We start from the raw sequence: 25244 nt of genomic DNA, 5'->3' as shown, positions 1-25244 counted from the left end.
TAAGAACTGATAAACTCAGGAATGCAGGCTCAGGGATTCAAGGTATGGTTTTAGCAATAATCAAAGTTATTTTGCGTAAAAGCTCTTTGATAAAAATTCTTTAATTCGACATTTATAACTTCATGAAATCATATACAAAGCTGACATGATCCGTATGGAGATCATGAAACTTCATATCCAACACTTTCTCAAATCAACCTCAAGTTCCAGTTATTAATACTACGATGATGAACAGTGAGTTGAGTCTCCATAACCGAGGAGCAACGACGATTCGAACCGATTAAGACCCAGCTGGGAATTCCAGACCACATGACATATGTAGGTCCCCGACCTACATATACCAACCTGCACTTAGATCCTCTAAAACAAGAACGGGTTTGCGCCACCCGAGAATATAGTACTCCACTATTCCAGCCCATGGCCACGTGGGTACACACTACTCTCGCCATCTCTCCACTCCCAGTGCGTGAGTAGCCATTCTCATAATAGAATAACCGAGTAAAGGCTTACCGGAGTATGTGGTTAGTACTACAAAGTCTCACCTCATGCAATTCAACAACGGTATGGACCTTAATCGACATAGACGGAAAGGACCCGCTCACAAGACCTCCATGTCTTGTGGCTCACACACACCGAGTCCGCCCGGTCTAGATTTATTACTCCACATTCCCACATCACATGACAACATAAGTAACCAAGTTTCCATTTAAAACTTGCAGGTGGCAGGTAATCACCCGACTTTCATCGTTCTAAGCATAGCTAAGCAAAACTAGGCATATACGAATTTAAAACTGGTAATATGGTAAATATGGAATAACAAAGTTGGTAATGTACCAATTTGGTTTATACTTGACTCCTAATCACTTAATGCAGTAAAAAGAAGCAAAAGCGAAATCAATTTGTAAAATACAAGGTAGGGTTGTATGCATCAGGGGCTTGCCTTCGTTGACGGAAAAGTCCGGTTCCTGCGACATTTCACAAGTATTCGATCCGACTTCAATAGATGGATTAACCTCCTCCGCAACTTGATTAACTACTACGTGTTCACCTTCGTTCACTACACATAGTAACAGTGCCATATTTAACATGATGCGGAGTACGAAACATGATGCTCGATAATGGACGCAAGAATTAACAATTTGAATACAACTTTCCTTCGCGGTATAGTTACAAGTCAAACTAACCAAATCTTTTTCATACTACTTACATCAATTGCCAAGGATCATTACCAACTAATGGCCCAAGGACATCACTCAATCAAAAATGCAAACAAAACCTAAATCACTAAAGGTTACTATTTGCTTTTAAGAATTAATTAATTAATTAAGAATTATGAAATAAATCAACTTGTTCCAATTGACCTCAAAATTTTTGTAAATATTCATTACATGATAAGTAAGTGACAAAAAAAATTCATAATTTTTGGACAATTAAATAAGCCTAGAAAAATCATGGAAATCCATTTATTAATAAATTGAGCAATTTTTATCACATTCAAAAATTACTGAAAAACAACATTTCATATTTTTCCTAAATAAAATACATCATAGAGAGGTCACACAAAAATTTTCATAATTTTTGGAGCTCTAAATAAATCTATACAAAAATAACAAAAATAGACACTATTCATTCAAATCTAAAAATAAAAAAATCTATTTTGAAATCACTGAGTCACTGACACCTTGACCCCACCTATCATCCCCTTCCTCCTGCGCTGACTATGGCAACGACGGCGCTGACCGGCGATTTCTCACCGACGGCGAGGCCAACGGTGACAACCAAGGTACCAAAACACTACTCTCGACTAGGCGCATCGATCTAGGGCATAAGCTGGACTAGCTACGGACTGGACCGAGCACTACGCCAGCCATGGCGGACGCATAAAAGCTCTAGTTTGGTTTTGGTGAATTGATGAAACCCTAAGTGCTAACCTAGTTTATCAAGTGATCATGACATAGGTAGCACACTTCAAGTAGAGAAGCTAATGAAGATCATAGCATGACAATGGTGATGGCATGGCGATGATCAAGGGCTTAAACTTGAAATGAAGAAAGAGAAAAACAAAAAGCTCAAGGCAAAGGTATAAACCATAGGAGCTATTTTGTTTTAAGTGATCAAGACACTTAGAGAGTGTGATCACATTTAGGTTTGATAGCCGTACTATTAAGAGGGGTGAAACTCGTATCGGAATGCGGTTATCAAAGTGCCACTAGATGCTCTAACTCATTGCATATGCATTTAGGATCTAGTGGAGTGCTAACACCCTTGAAAATATTTGTGAAAATATGCTAACACATGTGCACAAGGTGTTTGTAGGGTTGAGATGGGTTTCGGCGATTTTGGAAAAATGAAATGTCGATTTTCTATTGCGTCGGATGCAAAATTCTTGGTGGTTGGCACATTGGAGCAAGGGTGAAGAAGTTAGAGTTGAAATGGAGTTGGTCGAAATGATGCTGGCGTCGGTCTACTGATCGGACGCTGGGTCACTCAGCGACCGGACGCTGAAGGGCTACGCCCGGTCGAGCTGTCAGACGGCATAGTGGGTAGGGTTGAGCATCGGACGCTGGTCTGTGTCCGGTCAAGGTGGACCGGATGCGTCCGGTCGAAAAAACATGCCTCGGGGAGCTTACTGGAAACGACCGGACGCTGGGGCTTCAGCGTCCGGTCAGTTTTGACCGGAGCGTCCGGTCAGCTTCGTAGCCGTTGGAATCTGACGAACATCGTTTGAAGCTGGTGACGCGTGGCGTCCATCGGACGATCGGATACTGAGGACCAGCGTCCGGTCAGTATGACCGGAGCGTCCGGTCAGAGCACGTTTTGCCCAGTGAAGGGGTATAACGGCTCTATTTGATTGGGGCTCTATTTATAGCCCCATGGCCGGCTGTGGCTCACATCTCTTGCACATTTTCATTGACATAGCAACCTTATGAGCCTAGCCAAAGGACTCCCACTCATCTACATCATTGATTCATCATCATAGTGAGATTGGGAGTGATCCAAGTGCATTGCTTGAGTGATTGCATCTAGAGGCACTTAGTGATCGTGGTTCGCTGTGGATTTTGCTTGTTACTCTTGGTGGTTGCCGCCACCTAGACAGCTTGGAGCAGCGAGGATCGTCGAGCGGAGGTGGTGATTGTCTCCGGCTCCGATCGTGGTGATTGTGAGGGGTTCTTGACCTTGTCCCCGGCGGAGAGCCAAAAGGTACTTTAGTGAATTGCTCGTGGCTTGTGTGATCCTCATCTTGTGTTGGTTGTGCGGCACCCTATTGAGGGTTTGGCGTGTGAAGCCAATTAGCACGTGAACCTCCAAGTGAGTGAATCGCCACAACGAGGACTAGCTTACCGGCAAGCAAGTGAACCTCGGTAAAAATCATTGTGTTCATCCTTTGATTCCGAGGTGATTGGTCTCCATTGTTATTCATCTTTGTGATTGATTGGTACTTCATCTACACGGCGGTATAACTATCCTAATCACTCTCTTTACTTTACCGCAAACTAGTTGACAAGCTCTTTAGTGTAACTAGTTGTGAGAGCTTGCTTGCTTGGTTGGTGTGGCTCTTTAGTTAGTCTTTGAGAGCACACTAACATAGAATAGTGTCTTTGCTATTGTGTGAATAGACACTATCTAAACTAGAATTGTGGTAGGTGGCTTGCATTTTAAGTAGGCTAGCGCAACACTCGCTTCGCCTCATAATTGTCTAACCACTTTGTTAAGTGTTGTTGTAGAAATTTTATTAGGCTATTCACCCCCCTCTAGCCATTAGGACCTTTCAACGTGGTGGCATGGCAGTGCTACGCCGGCGATGTGAAACCAGTAGAGCTTAAATAAATGATCTAGGAAGCACCAGTAGCTCACCCCGAACGCGTTGAAGCAAGGAACGAGGTCGGAGAAGCAACGAAGAGGTGTGACGACAACTATGGTGATCACGGCGGAGCAAAGATCGTCGGTGAAGGAGAACCGGCGACTACAGTGATCAAAATGAGTAAACAACAACGGATTAAGTACTATAGCATCGAGACGAAGCCGTAAGTACACTGATCATGGGCAATAGCTCACCGGAGGGCTCTGGCCACGACGACACGCCCGCGGCGGTGAAGTTGCCGGCCGCGAGGAAGAAAGACATGGACAGCGGATTCCCGGTGAAATCAGTCGACCATAGTTGGCTGGGTGGATGCGCAAGAGAAAGACGGAACTAGAACGGCCTTTACCGAGATGGCAACGACATTGGGGAGATGATGCGAGCTCGCCGGAGCGATGACAACGGCGGCGGCGGTGAAAACAGAGGAAGAAGAAAAACGACGACGACGGCGTTTCGGTACTTATAGCGCGGCTCAGAAGCTCAAGGAAGCCACGACGAAGCTATTTCTGCGCCAGCGCGACACCAAGGACGGCCACGACGCGCTTGGAACGCCGAAGAAGGTCGCCGGCCGTGTAGCTTAGACGGTGAACACTGTTCACAGTATTTACAAGATTGCCATTCACCAAAATTCATAAATTACTCTCAAATTTTTATAACAACTCAAAAATCTCCAAAAACAAAAGTTGTTCAAAATCAAAAGTTCTACAACTTTGCTTTTATAACCACCCCCAAATTCGGTCTAGATTTTGAAATGAACTTTTGAATTTGAATAGGGGAAATTTAACAAATTACGCCTTTTCGAATTACTCTAAATTTTTCATAACAACTTTGAAAACTCCAAAAACAAACTTTGCATAACTTGTCAAGATCTACACTTTTGCTTTTGGGCTTAACCCCAAAATATGCTTAGATTTTGAAATGAGTTTTTAGGGTAGGATTTAAATGCTGAAAATCAGGGTTTTTCTCGAAAATTTAAAATCCAAGCAAACTTTGAACTTGAGTCAAACAATACAATTCAACACATACCACATAAATATAAACTTGTTTTAGTGTATGCATCTCAAAGTTTTCACCAATTGCCAAATGCTTTACAATGCGTATGATGACATGTCAGGTTTTAGTATTTAAACACCCGGGGTGTTACACAACCACTACGGGCCAAAAAGTATAACCCAAGGTCAAACTTCTGGCATCGTGCTGGGAGCAGTAACATCTCAACACGACCCATCCCTAGGACATGTGATTCCAGGGAACTCACATCGCCCATAGTAATGGACGCGTGGTCACTGTGCTGCCTACTCCCTATACGGCCGCTGATCAGCACGCTGGTTCACTGCACCGCCCCCCAGGGCAAAGTGGGATGTGATGACCCACTAATAATGCCAGGGCATGGCATTGTCAGTGAACAGGCGCCCAACATGGAGCTATCCCTGTCACCACCTACCGTGTCAGTGGGGCCCGCACAGAGGAAAAGAAAGGCCCACAGACCCTGAAGGACTTCCTCGGTCCCTTGTTCTCCTCTTTTCTCCCATTATAACTCGTGCTTTCCCTTGGCCTATATAAGGGAAAGTAGGGCACCCCACTAAGGGGCATCATCGCATCACACCGCATCAGATCAAGACCACTAGCATCAAACCTCGAACACATAGTAGAGCAGTGACCAAGCCCTCGGTACCCATTCGTTCTTTCCACCAGAGACTTGGAACCTGTCCCTATCTCGCCCATTTGTAACCCCTACTATGAACTTTCAGTGCTAGTAACATGAGTAGCGGCAACGAACTAGATATAGGGACATTCTGCCTGAACCAGTATAAACCATGTGTCCTCTTAGCATACCATTTGGGCCAAACACCCAATAATACAAATTTACTCGTTGTTGTTTACTAGAAACACTGACCCTTGTGCTAGAACTAGCCAAGTGAGGGCTAAGGAGGATAGCAAAGTGTGGATAGGGAACAGAGCAATAGAGGTACTCAAGTGTACTCCAGAGTTGGGAGCAAAAGAAGTTGCAAGTTGAGCTTGAAAGACAGTTCCCGATCAAAATGTCATATAATAAGGTGTGGGAAGGAAGGCAACTTGCACTAAAAGGCCTACATGGCACTTGGGGCAAAAGTTTTAGAATGTTATGGAGTTTCAAAGCTGAGTTTGAAGCTACGTGTCCTGGAAGCATAGTAGAGATTGATTGCAAGAAGAACAAAAAGGATGGTCGAGTCAATTTCTGTAGGATGTTTATGGTCATCAAAGCATGTGTGAATGGATTTCTTGCTGGTTGTAGGCTATAACACCTCGGGTGTTATGAGCTGACTTAGCACCTAAGTTAAGGTCTCGGGGAAATCAAGCCGAATGGGTTTTTGAATTTTTAACAAGTTAGAACACGTATGAAATGGGAAAGCGATCTCGGTAAACAAAAACAAGATATAACTTGTGTATAGTGTTTATGTAAAATGATGAGCGAATAGGGTAGATAAGAATGCAACTTTAATTTTCGGAAGTGAATATTGTAACTAGGGCTTTTGGGAGCTCAAACATCGAATCCGTGATTTAAATGGAACTTTTCATTGAATCGGCAAGAAGTTGAAATTGTAGTTAAAGTGTCATTTTTGGCGAATTATATTGGGCAAAATAGTTAAATAGTGCCTAAGCATTTTGCTCCTATGGGTTAGTATGAAGTATGAACTATTGCGTGAAATACTTGTTGGATGGAATTGATAGGGTTTAGGCCTCTTAAAAATTGTGACAAAAGTGTTAGTCGTTGTTTAGTCCTAACTGAACCCTTGCCCTTTTCTAAATCCAAAAAAGTATTGTAGACAATGATATTTTAGCAATTGAATTCTAGCTAAAACACTTAAGCACTAGCTCCATGATTTCATAGTGTTAGTTGCCTCTAAGTGAGTTCATTAACATGGTGAAGTCCACGGATAAGTTGGAGTTGTCATGGCGTCATAGAAAATGCCCTAACTTTGTTAGAACGCGCTGTCGATCTTGTTTTGGGCTTCGGTTGTGAACTGCTGTTCAGTGCGATGAGCTCCTATTGGCACCTCTCTATCTCCCTCAATACTCACTCTCTGGCCATGCTCGTTGCTCGGACGAGAAGCCCTTAGTGGCTACTAGAATCTTGAACTCTTATTTTAATCTCAACCAGGCTCTAAGCGGTTGGTTTTGATGCTTTAAAATTCGTGCTTAGCATGTGTCTGGCCGTTCGGTTGGGAGTGCGTGGTCACCGCATTCAGTGCATGCCATGGCTGCCTCTGGCCATGCGTGTGCCTGTGCAGGCTGAGGGTGGCCGCCCTTGGCCTAGCTGAAGCGTGGTCGTGGCTTGGCCACCTTCGCCTGCGATGCCTACTGCTGGCTGATGGCCTCGGCACTCGCCCCTTGGCCGCCGCTGCCGCCCTACTGCGTGGCTACCCCACCCGCTGCCCTCCTTGTCTCGAGCCATGCCACTGCTCATGGTGTTGTCCCATGCCCTCTAACTCACCCGGCCATGGTAGCATTTGTTCCTAGCTGCACAACCCACCTAGCAAGCCCGAGCTCGATGTCGTACATAGTCTACTACATCACGATGCTGTGCTGCTGCGTGCGCGAGGCCACATGCGGGCACACCTTCAATGGCTTCATCCAAGCTCTAACCGACGCGCCGCCTGTCCCACACTCATGCGGTCATATCCCCGTACTGTCGTCCCTCGTTAGGTCATGGCTGGTGACTGCTGGGATTCCAGGGACCTATCCTTGGTGAGGACAAAAACAACCATGGGCTTGGTCGCAAAGCCACTGCCGATGGGACTGTACATATGGTAGTCGTACTATTACCTCGAAGCTCGGGGGCTTCTCTGCAAAACCATCATCGTGCATGGACTCTCCAGCCTTGGGCCGCGTTGGGCCGTTGCGACGCGCACGTGCCCGTGCCCGCGCTGGGCTACTAGGCCGAATCGATGGCCACCGGCCCTTTTCCTTTTCTAAGCATTTTCTAATTTAGTTTCTAAGATAAAGATGTAAATTCAATATAAAATTGTGTAGTTAACCGAAAAATGTGAAACCAATTTTGTTGAGTTCCTAAAATCATGATCTATCTGCTAGTATATTTTGTTCACATAGTTTTATAATATTTTTAGGAGTTATATAATTAAATTGAGATGCTTAATATTGTAAGAAATAAACTTATAGGATTTTTTGTGATAAAATGGTAATAGTGTTGGCTCTAAAACTTTCACAGTAAATTCCTCACATTATTAGGTGCTCACTATAATTTTTGTAGCTACATAATAATTAGTTTGCTAAGGTAGCTAAATGAGCCCTAGTTCAAAAATATATATTTAATCAATAAAATGCCAAAACACCTTGGGATTTTAAAACTAGAACATTTTCCAAAGACGAAGCATTGCTCGACAACGTGGTATGTAGCCTAGTACATTAGTCATTAGAGCTAGCTCGTTGGCTTGAGAGGCATAATCGTAGAGTTGCGGTTATCGTTGATTAATTGCGTCTCTGCGTTGCATCCACGTATATCATAATAGGAACAACGATGGATCATGGAGTCGACCGGAGTAGCAGAAAGGATGGTGCCTTGATGATCGTGTCACCATGATGGAGTGCTAACTTTTGGTTATATCTTACCCAGGCAAGCCCCGGTGTATAACCCCTATTATTCTACACTTTTATTTTATGCTTGTGCATTAAATTTTAAGGAGTTGAAAGAAAACCACTTGCATATATATATATATATCCTTATCCAATGAATCCTACTAGTATGTCATAATCATGTAGATTGTTATACTATAGGATCCAGTAGAAGTCGAGTGATTACCTGTCACTCACAAGAGATAGGAAAGATATTATTGTTGTTATTATCATATTACTATCACATGGAATATATATATCAGGATGATAATTGGAGACCATGCAGAATGGTACTTGGGATCTAGACTTGGTTAGGCATTCGAGCGAGGCCCGGGTTGTATTTGTTCCACCTATGTCGATTGAGGACCGTCCATTGCTGTGGATGGTAATCCGGTCACAGACTTATTATCCTGAACACATACTTGCTTATGGGAGCGGGAAGGCTCGTTACGCTCTTGTCATGGATTCCGGCTCTTTTCGGACCGACTAATTGGAGGCGGGGAAAGGTGGAGGTCTAAGCACCATATTGAGACCGGGTCTCAAGTGTGGGGGCTTGGAGTCCATGTTTTAATGGGGACCTAGACCCCGTGATAGGAGTGGAATGGGTTAGTCTTGCTTGTGCCTGGGCGCAAGCGGGTCGTGTGTTTCGGAGTACCCAGCTAGGATACATTGATTTGTGAATCACCGTTTTTGTGAGACGGTAAGACTTGGCTATGGTCTAGCACCGTAGTAAGAACTAGAACTTGAAAGGTGATAAAATGGTTCTGATTGGTTACCACCTGCTTGAAAAGTAGCTTAGGTGCTTACATAGAATGGTTAGTTAATGAACTAATGATGATTGCTAATAAAATTGAATATAAGGACGCACGTTTAGTAATGCTTCCGCAGATGCAATAACTCACAAGCTAAATAAGCCTTGCATATCCTTGGAGTCTTTTATTTTCCTCCTGTCGGGTAAGTCTTGCTGAGTACAATCGAGTACTCAAGGTTTTATTCCCCCTGTTGTAAGTGATTGGAGGATACTTAGAGCTGACTCTTGTGTGTGGAAACCTCCTGGTGAGCTCAAAGAGGATTCCTTCACGCTACGACCATAGTGTTTATTTATAACCCTCACTAAAGGTTTTTATAAGAAAAGATGTAAAATCTGCTAGCATCTCTTGTATATAAATGTCCACTATGTTAATGCTCCACCATGCCATTATATTAATCTTTGCTTCCTCTATAACTCTGATAACATTGTTATATTCCATTGTTATAATCAATTGAGGTAATATTCTGTTGCTGTAGTAAAGTGATGTAAGAAATGACTTAAGAATGTTGTAAGCTTTATTCTCTCATTTATGATCCTGATAGAAAAATGTGGATTTTCGTGTTCTTACTTGGGGTGTGCTCGACGGAACTGCATAGTTTAGTGTTCTCACTTAAGTACTTAGTGTCTAATGGAAGACAAGTACTCCTAGGAGGCATTAGATTAGGCGGTTCTGCCACACAGGCCATTCCTTGGGGTTGATTCTACTCACCTCACAGTTAAATATAATGGACAGCTAGCTGCAGCAACAATAATTGATGGACATAATGGGATGTATCCGGTGGCGTATGGAATTTTTTACAAGGAGACAAAAGCTAATTGGACATGGTTTCTGATGCAATTGAAGAGAGCAATTGGAACTCCACATGGACTCATAATACACACAGATGCTTGCAAAGGCTTAAAGAAAGCAGTCCATAATGTCTTCCAAGGTGACATGAGCATAGGGAGTGTTTTAGGCACCTCATGCATAATTTTAGAAAGCACTTTGATGGAGATGTGCTAAAGAACATGTGGCCTTGTGCTTGGGCATGTAGTACTAGGAGGTATCAATGGCTTTGGGACAAAATTGGAGAGAATTGTCCAACAGCAATTCCTTACTTGCAAGCAGAGCACAAACATCTTTGGTCTCGAGCTAAGTTCTCAGGGGAGTGCAAGGTTGATTATGTGAACAACAACATATCAGAGTCCTTCAACAAACTAGATTAAAGAGACCAAAGGGTTCCCAATGGATATCCTTGTGGACACAATTAGGGGTATGATCGTGGAAAAGATAGCTATGAGACAACTTATAGCTAACAAACTTGAAGGGTCAATTCTTCCTAGTGTTATAAATGAGCTGAAGATGAAGAGTAGAAACTTGAAGTACACAATTAAGGGGAGTGGTGGTCTCAAGGCTGAGATATCTGGATTGACTAAAGACAACTATCCTTGGAGGCATGTTGTGGACCTTGAAAATAAGACATGTTCATGTGGTCAGTGGAATATTTCTGGGAAACCTTGCACTCATGTTATAGCATTTATAGGTTCCCTTAGACAAATTAAACTTGAGGACTTTATTCATGATTACTACTCAGTTCAGCGTTTCAAGGCTACTTATCAGTTTGGGGTCAACCCAATGGTTGACAAGTCACAGTGGCCTATTGTTGATCCCGGGTTTGTAATGGTGCCTCCGAAGCTTGAAAGGTCTACAGGTAGGCCAAGAGTGAAGAGGATCAAAAGTAAGGGTGAGCCAGAAAAAAGGGGTCCTTACCAATGCAAATGATGCTTTCAGTTTGGGCATATTGAGAAGGGTTGTAGTGAGCCGCCTATTGAACTCGTTGTTGAATTGCCACCGGCAGCTCCTACTAATTCAAGGTAAATTGATCCATGTACTTTTGCTGTAACATGATCTTTTATTAAATATGGCTGATACATTTCCTTGATGTGTAGGAAAAGGAAAGAAAAGAGCAGTACATCTAGCTGCAAAAAAAAGCTCTAAAAAATCCAAGAAAGTATCTGCACCTTCTACTTCCTTAGTCGCACAATCACCTATTAGTCCATGGCTAACAACAAGAAGGATGACAGCTTCCACTAGTCCTCTCAGTCCAAGATCTACAATAAGGAGCTGGGCAACGGCAGACATATCTCCTGGAGGAATTGCAAGAAGGCTTATCGTAGGCTAAGTAATGGCTTTGTTAGTGCAAATGCTATGTGTTGTGCTACTGTTATGATGTAGTTAGACTATGGATGCATGTGTTGAACTACTGTATGTGTTAGCAGATCTATCCCCTTTGCCGTCTTAACTAGTACTCAGTTGAGAAATGGTTGTTGAGAAGTGGTGTTATGAATATACGTGTTCATGTGTGCTTATATTAAAGGGATTCCTATATTAAATGTCTTTATATATGCCAAAATGTATGTGCGGAAATGTGCTTATATTGCTACTGAAATATACGTGTTCATTTATGTTTAAATGATGGGGCACATACTGCTGTTTATTTGGTTCTCACTGGGATATCTATGTCCAAGTTAACAGCCCCGTGACTTCATTTTAACGGAATGGTACTTCAGTTCATAGTCCAACCTTTCAGCGGTATTTTATGAGGGAATAAACTTTCAGTGGTATTTTACGGAGATCGCGACCTTTCGATGCTACCTAACAAATTTTCCCAACAACTAACCACTGACCGTTACACAAAACGGAGTCCACATCCACGATTGCGACGAATGCTAGCTACGGCGACAACATGGCACACAGGCACACCTATCTAGAGCACAGGTACGTATAGTCAAATTACATGTCTAGCACGCTGCTGATGCCACCACATGCATATGCATGCACATATTGCATATGACATTCCCTGATGACAGAACGGTGCGTGCACGGCAGTTGCAGAAGACGAAGCACTAGCTGGTACGCCGCTTCAGCTCGCCGGCGTACGGCGTGTCCACGGACCCGACCCAGAGCGCGCCGCCCCGCTCGGCCACCTCGCTCACGGACACGAAGCTGAACCCGTCCAGCGCCTCCGTCACGTTGCCCTCGCGGGAGACCCTGACGGCGACCGTGGGTGCCGTGGCGGCCGCTTCGCCGCCGCCGACCGCGACGCCGTTGCTCAGCGCCACCCAGTACCCGCCGCGGCCGTCGGCGCGCAAGTTGTCCGGGTACCCGGGCAGCTCCGCGAATGTCTCGGACGTGCCGGTCCGGGCGCCGCGGACCCAGTACCTCCGCAGCTCGGCCAGCGCCGTGTGTGCCACCACCACGTGCGTGCCGTCGGCGCTCACCGCCACGCCGTTCGGGTAGGAGAGGCCCGCCTGGAGCACGGCGACGCGGCGGGTCCGGCGGTCGTAGCGCAGCAGGCGGCCCGTCTCGTCGCCCAGGGCCACCACCAGCATGTAGTCGCTGCATGCATTGCAATTTGAGGTTGGCATCAGTGTTGGTGTCCGCTGGGATCATTATAACTGTCAGATTGAGATACTATTCCACGAGCTTATCTGAGATGCTGCAGGTCAAGTAATAATAATCAAAATAAAATTAATTGAGTTGATATGACCTTCTTAACGAAAATTGGAGGGGCGGCAGGGGAATAGATATTTTGGGAAAAACTTGTGAACAAACCTTTTTTGGAACAAAAAATCTACTAAACAACTCCCATATTTGCTTCCGAAATGTTTTTCATACATCACCACTTTACCGAATATAGGTAAACAAAGAATATTATCATCTATCGAATGCTGCTGCTGTTATATCCATGCTACGGTGTTGTACGTAACTTTGAGTCATTATCACAGAAAGTCGTTGGAGGACCTACGAGGCAACTACGGCACCAGTGCTTTATTGATGTTTATTATGTGAACTGCGTTTCTAGTTTCTTGTTGCCAGTTAGCTAGGGAAATAGAGCACTACGTACTCCCTCCGTCTCAAAAAGGCGTTATGAATACGTGTAGGTTAAATTTTCTTAACTTTAACTATGTTTGTACAAAATACGTGCAACATTTATATCTTCAAATAAGTTTATTATGAAAATATATTCAACGATCTATCTAATAATACTAATTATGTATTATAAATATTAATATTCTTTTATATATAATTAGTTAAAATTAAAAAAAGTTTGACTTCTCCAGAAGCGAGAATGACTTCTATTTTGAGACAGAGGGAGTACAATAATGGTCCCTGTCACCTTGATGCCGCCAATGGATTTTTATGGATGCTATGCAAACGTTCGTAATATAATGGCCCCTAGCTTTTCACCTTGCTGCCAATGGGTTTTTATGTATGCAATGCAACTCCGGTAATTAGCCCGTACCTCCTCCTGTACGTGGTGCTGCTGTCAGTAAAGTAGACGTCGCCGGTCCGCTGGTCAACGTCGAGCCCGTTGAGGAAGTTGAACGGCTCGCCGCCGGCCTCCGTCGCCACGACCTCCGCCAGCCCGCCGCGCGCGGCAACCCTGAGCAGCCCAAGGTAGGCGTCGGCGATGTAAAGGTCGCCGGACTGCCGGTGGAACTGCAGGCCCAGTGGGCGCCCGCACAGGCTCTCCGGCACTACCAGCTTCTTGTCCGGCGAGCACAACGCCACGCTCCTGCGCATGACGTTCGCACGGGTAAAAATCTAAACATCGTGTGAACCGTACATGTGTGTTCGACTGTTGAATGTGCACGCATGCAAAACGAAGATGAAACGCACGCTCGATCGCTTACTTGTGCTTGGAGTTGTAGGCGAACTCGGTCCATCCTCGGAGGCGACCTTGCCACCGGAGGATGCGGCCGTCGGAGACGCCGGAGTATGGGCCGCCGCCACGTCCGTCGAAGGCGAGACTCTCCGGCCCGGACACCGGCTCCGGCAGCGTCATCACGACGAGTCCAGGATCTATGGACTTGGTTTCGTACGACGACGACGCTGCAGCCGCAGCCGCAGGCAACAGGAGAAGAAGCGCAAGGAAGGAATGCAGTGAACGAGTGGCAGCCGCAGCCGCCGCCATGTCAAGCTTGCTGTGGCCTTCGTGCTCTACGGCACTCGGCACGCACGCAGGGGTAACTGCCGACAGTGCTACGCTCGCTCGATCGGGCAGCTGAACACTGACAGAATTCAAGTAATCCACACATGCAGCAGCTCGATCAGTTTCTGCATTTTTATAGACGTTGTCAGGTCAGGGTGCAGTGAACACTGTTGTGCACAGGACGCAGCAGCTGCACTGGATACAGTTCGCAGCTGATGATATTAAATCGGCATCATGGTGGCCTGCGTATAATTGAAGGCACGCCATTTTCAGTTTCTGCATTCCTGCCACCCCCGAACGAAAGCGCAAGGAGTTAGGGCGTGTTTGGTTACCTTCTGAGATGAGCCAGGCTGTACGTGGGCACCCAGGCTGCAGGTAGCCAGGCCAAGCGCATGCACAAGCCGGTGTTTGGCTATTCGTACTCACGGAGCCTGGCTGCTCGGAGTCTTTGTTTGGTTCACTGCATGCGAGCATCAGCTGTCTCACTGACATGTCCGGTCTGCATGCTTGCTTGGCTCGCGCGAGCCTGGCTGCGGAGGAACGGCGATTTTGGGCGTATGAGTTGAGCCTGGCTCACGAAGGAATCTTGCACCGCATGAGACAGGCCCAAACCTCCAACCAGCCAACCAAACGCTCGACTGCTGCATCCATAGAACCTGGCCACGGCGTATGCAGGCAACCAAACACGCCCTTAATGAACCTGCGAAATTTCTTCAAGCTTCACAGAGGTTAGCGACATTTGCCGACCATATATATATTCGCTTTGTCCGACATGCATCATGTCTCCGACAATCCACCCCCTCCAACTGATCCCAACCAGCTTCATCGCCATTCAAAGTCCCATCTAAATCAACGTTAAATATAGAGCATGGTGTATATACCCAATTGCTAGTACAAAAATGATTATAGATGGTGTATACTATACAATTGTTTTTTTTCATGTTTTGTCAATAATTTCAGACTATGCAATTCTGTTTTTTCATGTTCTATCCATAATTTCAGATTATGCAATTGTTTTTTTCCACATTCTTTCAATAATTTCAGACTATGCAATTGTTTTTGTTGTTTAAACACTAAATTCAGATCTCATATTTAAACACTAAATTCAGATCTCATATCGTCTATTTTTTCTTGGTTGTGTCAATAGGTTCTAGCCATACTTGTTGTCGGGGTCAATACTAGGTTACCCGAAGAGGAGGAGCTATTAACCATCAACGATGATTCGTCCGAGCGGTCAAGAGCGCGACTACAGCTCTTGCCGACCACCGAGGCTGCGGGCTCCACCTCGTTCGACCCCTAAGGGTGGCTCCGCCTCGCCTGATACCGAGGCCATGGGCTCTGCCTCATCCGACCCCCGAGGTTTGGCTCCATCTCAGCTGACCCCCGAGGGTTGACTCCACCTCGTCCGACCTCTCGACGGTTGGCCCCGCCTTGGTTGACCCCTGAGGATTGGTTCCGCCTCGCCCGACGTCTAAGGGCTGGCTCCGCCTTGCCCGACGTCTGAGGGCTGGCTCCGACTCGCCCGACGTCTGAGGGCAGACTTCGCCTTGTCCGATCCCTTGAGCACGGCTCTTAACGGAAGCTCACGCCGCCGCCAACCACTACGGGTCAAAAAGTACAACCTAAGGTCAAACTTCTGGCATCGTGCAAGGAGCGGTCACATCTCAACACGACTCATCCCCGCGACATGTCATTCCAGGGAACTCACATCACCCATAGTAACGGATGTGTGGTCACTATGCTATCTACTCCCTGTACGTCCGCTGATCAGCACGTTGGTTTGCCGCACCGCCGCCAGGGTGGAGTGGGACATGACGACCCACTAATAATGCTAGGGCATGGCATTATCAGCGAACAGGTGCCCGACGTGGAGTTGTCCCTGTCACCACCTGTCGTGTCAGCGGGGCCTGCACAAAGAAAAAGAAAGGCCCGGAGACCCTAAAGGACTTCCTCGGTCTCTCGTTCTCCTCTTTTCTCCCATTGTAACCCGTGCTTTCCCTTAGCCTATAAAAGGGAAAGTAGGACACCCCACTAAGGGGCATCATCGCATCGCACCGCATCAGATCAAGACCACTAGCTTCAAACCTCGAACACATAGCGAAGCAGCGACTGAGCCCTCGGTACCCATTCGTTCTTTCCACCAGAGACTTGGGACCTATCCCTCTCTCGCCCGTTTGTAAACCCTACTACCAACTTTTAGTGCTAGTAACATGAGCAGCAGCAACAAACTGGATATAGGGACATTCTGTCCGAACCAGTATAAACCTTGTTTCCTCTTAACACATCATCCAGGCCAGACGCGCAACAATACAAATTTACTCGTTGGTGTTTACTCAAAATACCGACAGTTGGCGTGCCGGGTAGGGAACTTTTGATCATCTCGACATCAACACCAGGCCTTGGATGGCTAATCACAACCGCAAGTGGGTCCCGGGCACGCACATGCGCTTTGGGGACATAGACTTCATCATCACAGCGGAGGAAGAGTTGGCAATGGCCCCCGTCACCGTCCAACCTCTCCACTCTGCCGGCCTCGACGCAATCGCCGAGGCACTTGAGGAGCTGCAACTGCACGCACCGGAGGCCCGTGCCCTCAGAAACAACCAACTCCTCAACTTCGACCACACACTACTAGAATCTCTCTTTTTTCTGTGTGTGCGAAAACACACAGAAAAATGCGAATACCGTCAGAAAAATATTTTTCTGACGGTGTACCCTCAGAAAAATACCCACAGAAATATAATGACAGAAAAATCCAATTTTTCTGTGGGTTCACCGTCAGAAACAATTTTTCTGTGGGTCTCACACGCACAGAAAAATTGTGTTCGCCCAGATTAAAACTAATTTTTCTGTGTGTTAATCCACACAGAAAAAAGAAATAATCGCACAGAAAAACACATATTTTTTCTGTCGGTCTAGATGAACTCACAGAAAAATTCATTTCGCCCAGATTAAAAAAAATATTTTTGTGTAGCCAGCCTCATAGGAAAAATGAGTTAAACACACAAAAAAATTATTTTAAAACAGTAGCAACAACATATTAAAATATATATTTTTCATACAGTCATCTACATATTCAACATGAATACTACAATGAATTCACAAATATGGATATCGAAAAAGAAACCAAACTATTTTTTCTTGTTCAACCAGTGAAAAGTTCACAAAGGAAGTGGAGGGCAAATTCACTGCACCATGGGATCAGGGTTCCCAGCAGCAAGAATATCAAGCAAAGAGTTATGGGGCTCCAGCTCGTCGTGCCACAGGGGTAGCTTGTCGCCAGGATAATAGTTTCTCTTCACGCCATCGGCATTTATCTGCAGTGCAACCAAATTGAGTTTATTTTGAACTAAAAAAAGGTTTAAGCCAAGAGAACACAAGCATAGAAAATGGCAGTAAGAGATAAGTATAGGCAAAACACAAACACAGATTGCAGGTCGTCACTGCATTCTTGCATACTGAACATAATTTTTTTACAAGGTAAACCTCAAGAAAATGAAAACTAAGCAAATAGATAGAATTCACTGAGTGGATGTGGTAAGCAAGTGAATGAATCAAGTTACAGAAGAGTAAACAGCATGGAGTCTAGCACCATTGAGATAAAGCTACTACAGTATTATAGACCTGACACATTACAGAGCACACATAGTATTGCATCATACATTTTCCTCTTATAGATAGATAACAGCCTGTCACACGAAAAGTATAGTGTACCTTTTGCAAAACAAAACTATCATGCACAGAAGAAACCACAGTAGACCTATAAGTAGACCCACCACCACTGCACCAAAAATCACCACATTATCATATACCAGCTATGTTTCTAATGAAGAAGTTCCGCAAGCTATCAGGAATAAGACAAACTGATCCAATGATAATATCATTACAACAACACACTACAACCAATTCTGTTATCCATACACATAGCAATTCTAAAAATTGAAACCTGAATAAAGAATAACAAGACTGAACTGATCTACATGACATACAATCAAAGAATGAATAAGCCACTTAATCTATTACTGCTACACAAGAGATTTGATGAATAATTTCAAAGCACATGATATTAGATACGGTTCTGAAAAAAAGTGCTCTGAAACAGTAAACCAAAATAAAAAGAAAAAATAATTCACCGACTATCCACAGCAACTAGAAATCGTGAGAAGAGAGGAAAGGTGGGTGGGTAGATATTGAAACTCATGAGATTTTGCTACATGGCAAGGGAAAATGTGTGCAATGCAGGCATTAGACGGGGAGCGAGTAGAGACAACAGAAACCTCCCCCTCTCTCTTTCTTGCACCAACAGCAAACTGGAACCAATTCGTTCCAGTTAAAATGTTTCCAGCGTGCAATACAGAAAAAATTGGAAAAGTTCAGGTGGACTATGAACCTTTGTTCTAATTCATTTTGGTACAATCATTTTTTTTAAACTACAATCCATTTTATTAATTGACAGAAGAATGTACAGCACCACACAAGAAGTTAAATGATCAAAAGTTATGATTTTCAGTTACAGCTGATTGAGTTTCACTCCGAAAGCTATCAAAAGCATCATGCTAGATATAAGTGCCAAAACCAACATAAGACAATCCATGACACCCAACTAGTTCAGGTGATTGCTACATTTTGTAAAAGAATGTACAGAAGATTCATTTTGTAGTTCAACAAGAGTTTAACATCAAATTCCGACACCAGGTGCTTATCAATGAGGAAAGTAAAAGAATGTTTTAATAGTCTGTGCTAGAATGATATGGAACATACCTTGTTCTGATAAGCTAGCAACCTAATCAAGTTGGCTGCAACCTTGTTCTGATAAGCTAGCAACCTAATCAAGTTGGCTGCAACCTCTTGGGTAAAAAACACACGGAAGGTATCAAAGGGTGAGCCGGCCTTAGAAATCATTGTTGAAAAAGATGATGCTATATAATATTCTGAGGTGTTGTATAATACTTAAGTTGGAGAGAAAAATATTCAGAAAGGCAGCTCATGGGAAAATGGCATAACAATGAACTCAAGTGGAGTTGGAGCGGCTGCAAAGCCAGTAGATCAAGGTAATTCATGGAGTAATCTACCGCAGAAGACTCCTAGGGTAATCTGGCTGCAACACCAGTGGGCAATTCAGATGCTACCAACTCAAGATAGTGTCTGATAGCAACTACCAACTCAAGATAGAGCTATTCACTTAAATCATTTGGGTCATCTCATATTGGCACTTAAAATAGAGAAGACAAAACATCATGAACATCAACAAAGAGCAAAAATGAAGTGCACAAAGTAATCTTACATGACAAGAGCAAAAGAACTCGAGAAATGGCTCAGATTTATCCATTATTAGCATGACAACTGCAACTTAATTTCACCTAGAACTTAATTTAATTCTCTCTCTCTAATGGGAATTGAACTGGCCACAGAACTGGTTGCTTGTACTGGTACAAGCCATCCTAGTTAAGCAGCAAACAGAACAAAATATCCCAAGTACCAGCTCATAAGGTGCTAAAGTGCAGAAGTTCTCTAATGGAAACTTGATTCATCACAGCCACTCAAGAGTAGTACAAAACAAAAAGTCACAAGGCATAGTTAGGGAAGGGGAGAGTAGCGCAGCACGGGACGGGGGTTTCATATCATCTTAGCTCCGTAAATATCACATATCAAAATGATTGATCAGGTTGATATATGCAAGATATTCAAGATACTGTTTTCATAGCATTATACCTGAAAAGCAACTAGGGTAACAAAACAAACAAGTTAAAATTGTATTTTAACTTTGCAGTAAAATGTTCTTATTACATTGCTCCCTCAAATTCAAATATAATGATATTATTTGAGTGGTCTATCCATGTATATTTATTACATTATAGTAAATTATGTTAGTATAGTTCTACTTGTGATTTTCAAAGATGTCAAGTTACTGATAAAAGACAATGAAGAGCGCCCATTTGGATTTTCAAAGATATATGTTCAAGAAATATTTGATGCACAAATAATCATGAATTATGTTAGTACAAAAAATTCACATTAGACTGACATCAATCCAAGGTATGGAAAATTCAGAGATAAGCATTTTCTCTACAAAGTTAGGCAGTCCAGTTCTAGCAAAGAATGAAATATGATGTTGATTCATAGCAGTCATTTGCATGAGAGAAAGGAAAAAGAAAGCAGTGCAAGACCTCACATCATCGCAGATCAGAGTCATCTAAATAAAAAGCTGGACAACTTCTCAACAAACCGACTGCACCTTTATCAAGTAGTTACTAGAAAATTTTCAGAGCTCTATCATTGCCCAAGACTACTTATAGACAATCCTAGATTAGTTAATTTTGTGTTCCATCTCTAGCAAGTTTAGTCATTTTTCACTTTAGGAGTTCAATAGACAAAAAATATCTGCACATACAGATAGCTAGCAGCTTGGCATACATCTGATTAAAAGTTAATATCAATCTACATAATCTGGTTTACAAGAGCAAGTGATTGCAACAATTCTAGAACAAAAATGTTTTGATTCATGGGTATTGGGCAGTGTATTTCTTACTTCTTACCTGAGCATCTCCAGTTCAAATATATTCTACAAAGCTTAGAGAATGCAAATAGATAGGACACCATCAGCTAAAGCAAGAGCAGCAAATAATATCCACAGCCAGGAAAGAAGAAGGGGGAGGGGAGGGCCGACGCCACCACCATGCCTCGCCCCTGGCCACCACCACCACCACCGCAGCCACCGGCCGGATCTGAGAGAGGGAGGGCCGGGTGAAGAAGGGGGAGGGGAGGGGCGCCTGCCGGGGAAGAAGAAGGGGGAGGGGAGGGGCGCCGGCGGGGGAGAAGAAGGGGAAGGGGAGGGTTGACGCCGCCACCACGCCCCGCCGCTGGCCACCACCACCACCACCACAGCCACCAGCTGGATCTGGGAGAGGGAGGGCCAGATCCGGTCGGGTGAAGAAGGGGGAGGGGAGGGGCGCCCGCCAGGGAAGAAGAAGGGGGAAGGGAGGGGCACCAGGGGGGAGAAGAAGGGGAAGGGGAGGGCCACCGCCACCACCACGCCCCGCCATCGGTCACCACCACCACCATCGTAGCCACCGGTCGGATCTGAGAGAGGGAGGGCTAGATCCGGTCGGGTGAAGATGGGGGAGGGGAGGGGCACCCGTCGAGGAAGAAGAAGGGAGAGGGGAGGGGCGCTGGCAGGGGAGAAGAAGGGGGAGGGCGTGGATCTGCTCGGTCATTGGCGGTGGCGATGGATCCAAATGCGCTGCTCGGGTGAAGGGTGAAGAGGGAGACGGATCCGGCATCGGGGGTGAAGGAGAGGGGCCACACCCGCCGCGTCGATGAAGAGGGAGAGGGAGGAGGGGAGGAGTGGCGGCGCTACTCAGGGAGGGGAGGAGCCCCCACGCTAGGTCATAGAGGGAGGGGCACGACATTGAAAGGAGAGAGTGAGGGAGGGGGCGCGGCGGCCGGTGGTTTAGGGTTTGGATTCTTCTATGCATGTACATATTTTTTTCTGTGTGTTTTTAAAGAACCGACACAATAAATTGCATTTTTTTGTGAGTGCTAATTTTTTCTGTGTGTGTATTGTCACACATAGAAAAATCATACAATTTTTCTATGGGTTTTCATATTTTCTATCGGGATATTTTGGAACCGACAGAAAAACCATAATTTTTCTGTGCGTACCAAAAAAATGCATAGAAAAATTTATCACCCACAGAAAAAGCGAGATTCCAGTAGTGACAGGAGGCTTGAGCGCCAGCTCAACGCCTTCCTGGGATCCCAGCCGTCCTGGGAGGAACTACGCGGCCTCACCTTTTCGTTCGCCAATGTCATGGCGTAGCTTGCCAGAGGGGAGCCGCTCTCTCCGGAATACCTCATTCGGAGCACCCCGACAGCGCTCCCGTTCGGTCTCCGCAACGTCATAGAGACCGATGACCACCCTATGGCACAACACGCGCCTTCATCCCCCACAAATGAAGGGTTCATGGGAATGTTCAAATATGTCATGGAATCTTTCCACGACCTCCTCGCGGGAGCATTGGAGTCACCCTCTAGCTCTGACTCTAGTAGGAGTCATCACCCCTCTCATGAATGTTTTATGGTAGGTACCCCTGAGGAACATGTTGAAAGCATCCATGAAGAGGAGGCTACCCCGATGAATGACCTCGACGATGAGGTCGAGGGGGAAATAGTGGCCCCGCTTTGCATCTGGGTGGAGCAACTGAAGGCCCGACACCAAGAGCTCAAGGAAGCGTGACTCTAGCTTATGTAGGAATGCGCAGTGCTTGATCAAGAGATCGAGCACCACAAAGACGGTGGGTGCGCACGTGCTATGGCCCGCGACGTGAACCGTAGGATCATCGCGGATGATGAAGCCCTCCCACACTTTGGTGGGGCAAGCCAGAACATCGCTGCTATGGTGTCCTTGCTCCATGGGCTTCTGGGGCCCACGACGCCCAAGGATCATCGGACCCACCACGAGATTCACATGCTGCTCGAGCGTGCAGCTACGCAGTAGGCCAAGAGCTCATTATCTCAGCGACATGAGCTCAACATTAGCCTGTGCACACCCATAGAGCACCCCAGCATGGACGCGTCAGTCCACCAGGCACCACAAGGCGGTAGGTAGCGCACCATGGTCCTAGTGCATCAGCATCTCGGTCGCAACCGTGACGCACATGAACCCTCAACGCCCACAGGCGTACCTATGATGACCCGAGAGAGGGAGCTAGCCATGGCTATCACCCTCGTTGTGGCAGATGCTACGACAGTGGCGAGGACCGAAGCTCGAGCCTAGGCCTACCAGGGCCTCAGGCCTTTGGACAACACATCCTCAACGTTGCCTTCCCACTAAGGTACTGACCACCAACCAATATCCCAAAGTACTCTAGGGAAACAAACCTTGGACTGTGGCTTAAGGATTATCGGCTTGCCTACCAAGCTGGTGGAGTAGATAATGATGATTTTATTCTCCGCAACCTTCCATTGTTCTTGGCCGATTTGACGCGAACATGGTTGGAACACCTTCCGCCCAACAGAATCCAAAGTTGGGTGGACCTAAAGGAGATCTTTGTGGGGAACTTCCAGGGCATGTACAAGTGCCCTAGGAACCTATGGGATCTCAAGAACTACCGATAGAAGGCTAGAGAAACCCTTTGCGGGTACATCCAGTGCTTCTCCCGACAGTGCTATGAGCTGCCTAACGTCGCCGACACCGACGTTATAGGAGCTTTCTTGTCTGGGACCACCTGTGAGTCCTTGCTTCACAAGCTAGGGCATAAGGGCCCAGGAACCACCAAGGAGCTCCTTGACATCACCACTAGCCAAGCCTCGGGTGAGGAGGCGGTCAGAGCGATCTTCGATCGCCTCAAGGGCAAGGTGAAACAGGATGAGGATGCCGGCGAATGTGCCTCCAACCATCCCATCAAGAAGAAGAACAAGCAGCGGCACGAGGGCTCACTCGTGGCTGCCACCAACCATAGGGGGGGTTAGAAGCCCATGGAGGGCACTCTGAACCACTTCAAGAAGCTGCTTGAGGGGCCATGTCTGAACCATGCCTTCCCCATCAAACTTCTATACAGGACTGCAACCTCATGAAGCGGTTCTTATCTAGGGGCACCAATAAAGGGGATCATGGGAAGGACCCCAACCCAACCATGAATGACATTGAGGGGAAGGACAGCGACTTTCTAACCTTGGACGGTTGCCTCATGATCTTTGGAGGGTCGATGGCCTATGACTCCAAGCATTGCCAGAAACTCGCGTGCCGTGAGGTCTATATGGCCAAGTCAGCCATGCCTACCTTCCTTCGGTGGTCTGAGTCTGCCATAACCTTCGACCGGACCGACCACCCGGAGAGCGTCTAGCAACCAAGGAGATACTCGCTCATGGTGGACCCAATCATCAGCATGAAGCAGCTCACCAAGGTACTAATGGATGGAGGCAACGGCCTCAACATCATGTATGCCACGACACTCCACGCCATGGGCATCGATCGAGCTCGCATCTGGCCGACCGGAGCACCTTTCCATGGCATTGTGCTTGGAAAGCAGGTCATGCCGCTTGGGCAGATCAATCTGCCCTGTCACCTTTGGGGGTCTATCCAACTATAGGATGGAGACCCTCACCTTTAAAGTGGTTGGGTTCCACAGTACCTACCATGTCATCCTAAGACGACCATGCTACGCGAAGTTCATGGCTGTCCCCCAACTAAACCTACCTAAAGCTCAAGATGCTGGGCCTAGGTAGGGTTATCACCATTGGCACCTCCTTCTAGCACGCCTATGAATGCGAGGTCAAGTGCTACGATCATGCCATGATGATCGTCGCCTTTGGAGAGCTCGCGGCCATCAGGAAGGAGGTCACCGAAGAAGCACCCCCACACCCGACCCCAAGCGGTCGACCAGGTCTTTCAAAGTAGTAGAAGGCGCCAAGGAGGTCCTCATAGACCCCGATAGCCCCGAGGGCAAAGTGGTGCACATTGGCCCCATGCTTTCCTCCAAATAGGAAAGCGCGCTTATTGGCTTCCTCCATGCCAATAGATATATCTTTGCGTGGAAACCCTTGGACATGTCTGGCATTCCGAGGGAAGTCACCGAGCATGCCTTGAAGATCCACCCAGGCTCCAAGCCGGTGAAGCAACACCTACATCGCTTCAATGAGGGGAAACGCAGGACCATCGGTGAAGAGATCATGAAGCTTTTGGTGGCTGGATTCATCAAGAAAGTGTACCACCCTGAGTGGTTAGCCAATCCCGTTCTTATACAAAAGAAGAGTGGGAAATGGAGGATGTGTGTTGACTACATGGGTCTCAACAAAGCATGCCCAAAGGATCCATTTCCTTTACCTTGCATAGACCAGATAGTCGACTCTACCTCAGGGTGCGAAACCCTTTGCTTCCTTGATGTGTACTCTGGGTACCATCAAATCACGATGAAAGAGTCTAACCAGCTCGCGACATCTTTCATCACCCCCTTTGGATCATTCTGCTATGTCACAATGCTGT

At 45.9% G+C, this 25244-nt stretch overlaps 1 protein-coding gene and 1 pseudogene across 1 annotated transcript; one reads left to right on the top strand and one right to left on the bottom strand.

Annotated features, from left to right (window-relative positions):
• The first annotated feature begins 5901 nt into the window (after nucleotides 1-5901).
• LOC136551705 (uncharacterized) lies at nucleotides 5902-11446 on the top strand (annotated as a pseudogene).
• Nucleotides 11447-11850: 404 nt separating this feature from the next.
• On the bottom strand, nucleotides 11851-14348 carry LOC136551704 (protein STRICTOSIDINE SYNTHASE-LIKE 10-like). Its single transcript, XM_066543245.1, has 3 exons — nucleotides 13962-14348; nucleotides 13571-13843; nucleotides 11851-12663 (listed from the first exon to the last, which is right to left on the bottom strand). The coding sequence occupies exons 1-3, from the start codon at nucleotides 14240-14242 to the stop codon at nucleotides 12171-12173; spliced, it is 1047 nt and encodes a 348-aa protein (XP_066399342.1). The 5' UTR covers nucleotides 14243-14348; the 3' UTR covers nucleotides 11851-12170.
• Between the last annotated feature and the right edge of the window lie 10896 nt (nucleotides 14349-25244).

The sequence above is a fragment of the Miscanthus floridulus genome, chromosome 4 (genome assembly GCF_019320115.1).
Source record: "Miscanthus floridulus cultivar M001 chromosome 4, ASM1932011v1, whole genome shotgun sequence".
NCBI classification, from domain to species: domain Eukaryota; kingdom Viridiplantae; phylum Streptophyta; class Magnoliopsida; order Poales; family Poaceae; genus Miscanthus; species Miscanthus floridulus.
Note: the sequence above shows the minus strand (reverse complement) of the source record. Positions and strands in the feature narration are given on the sequence as shown.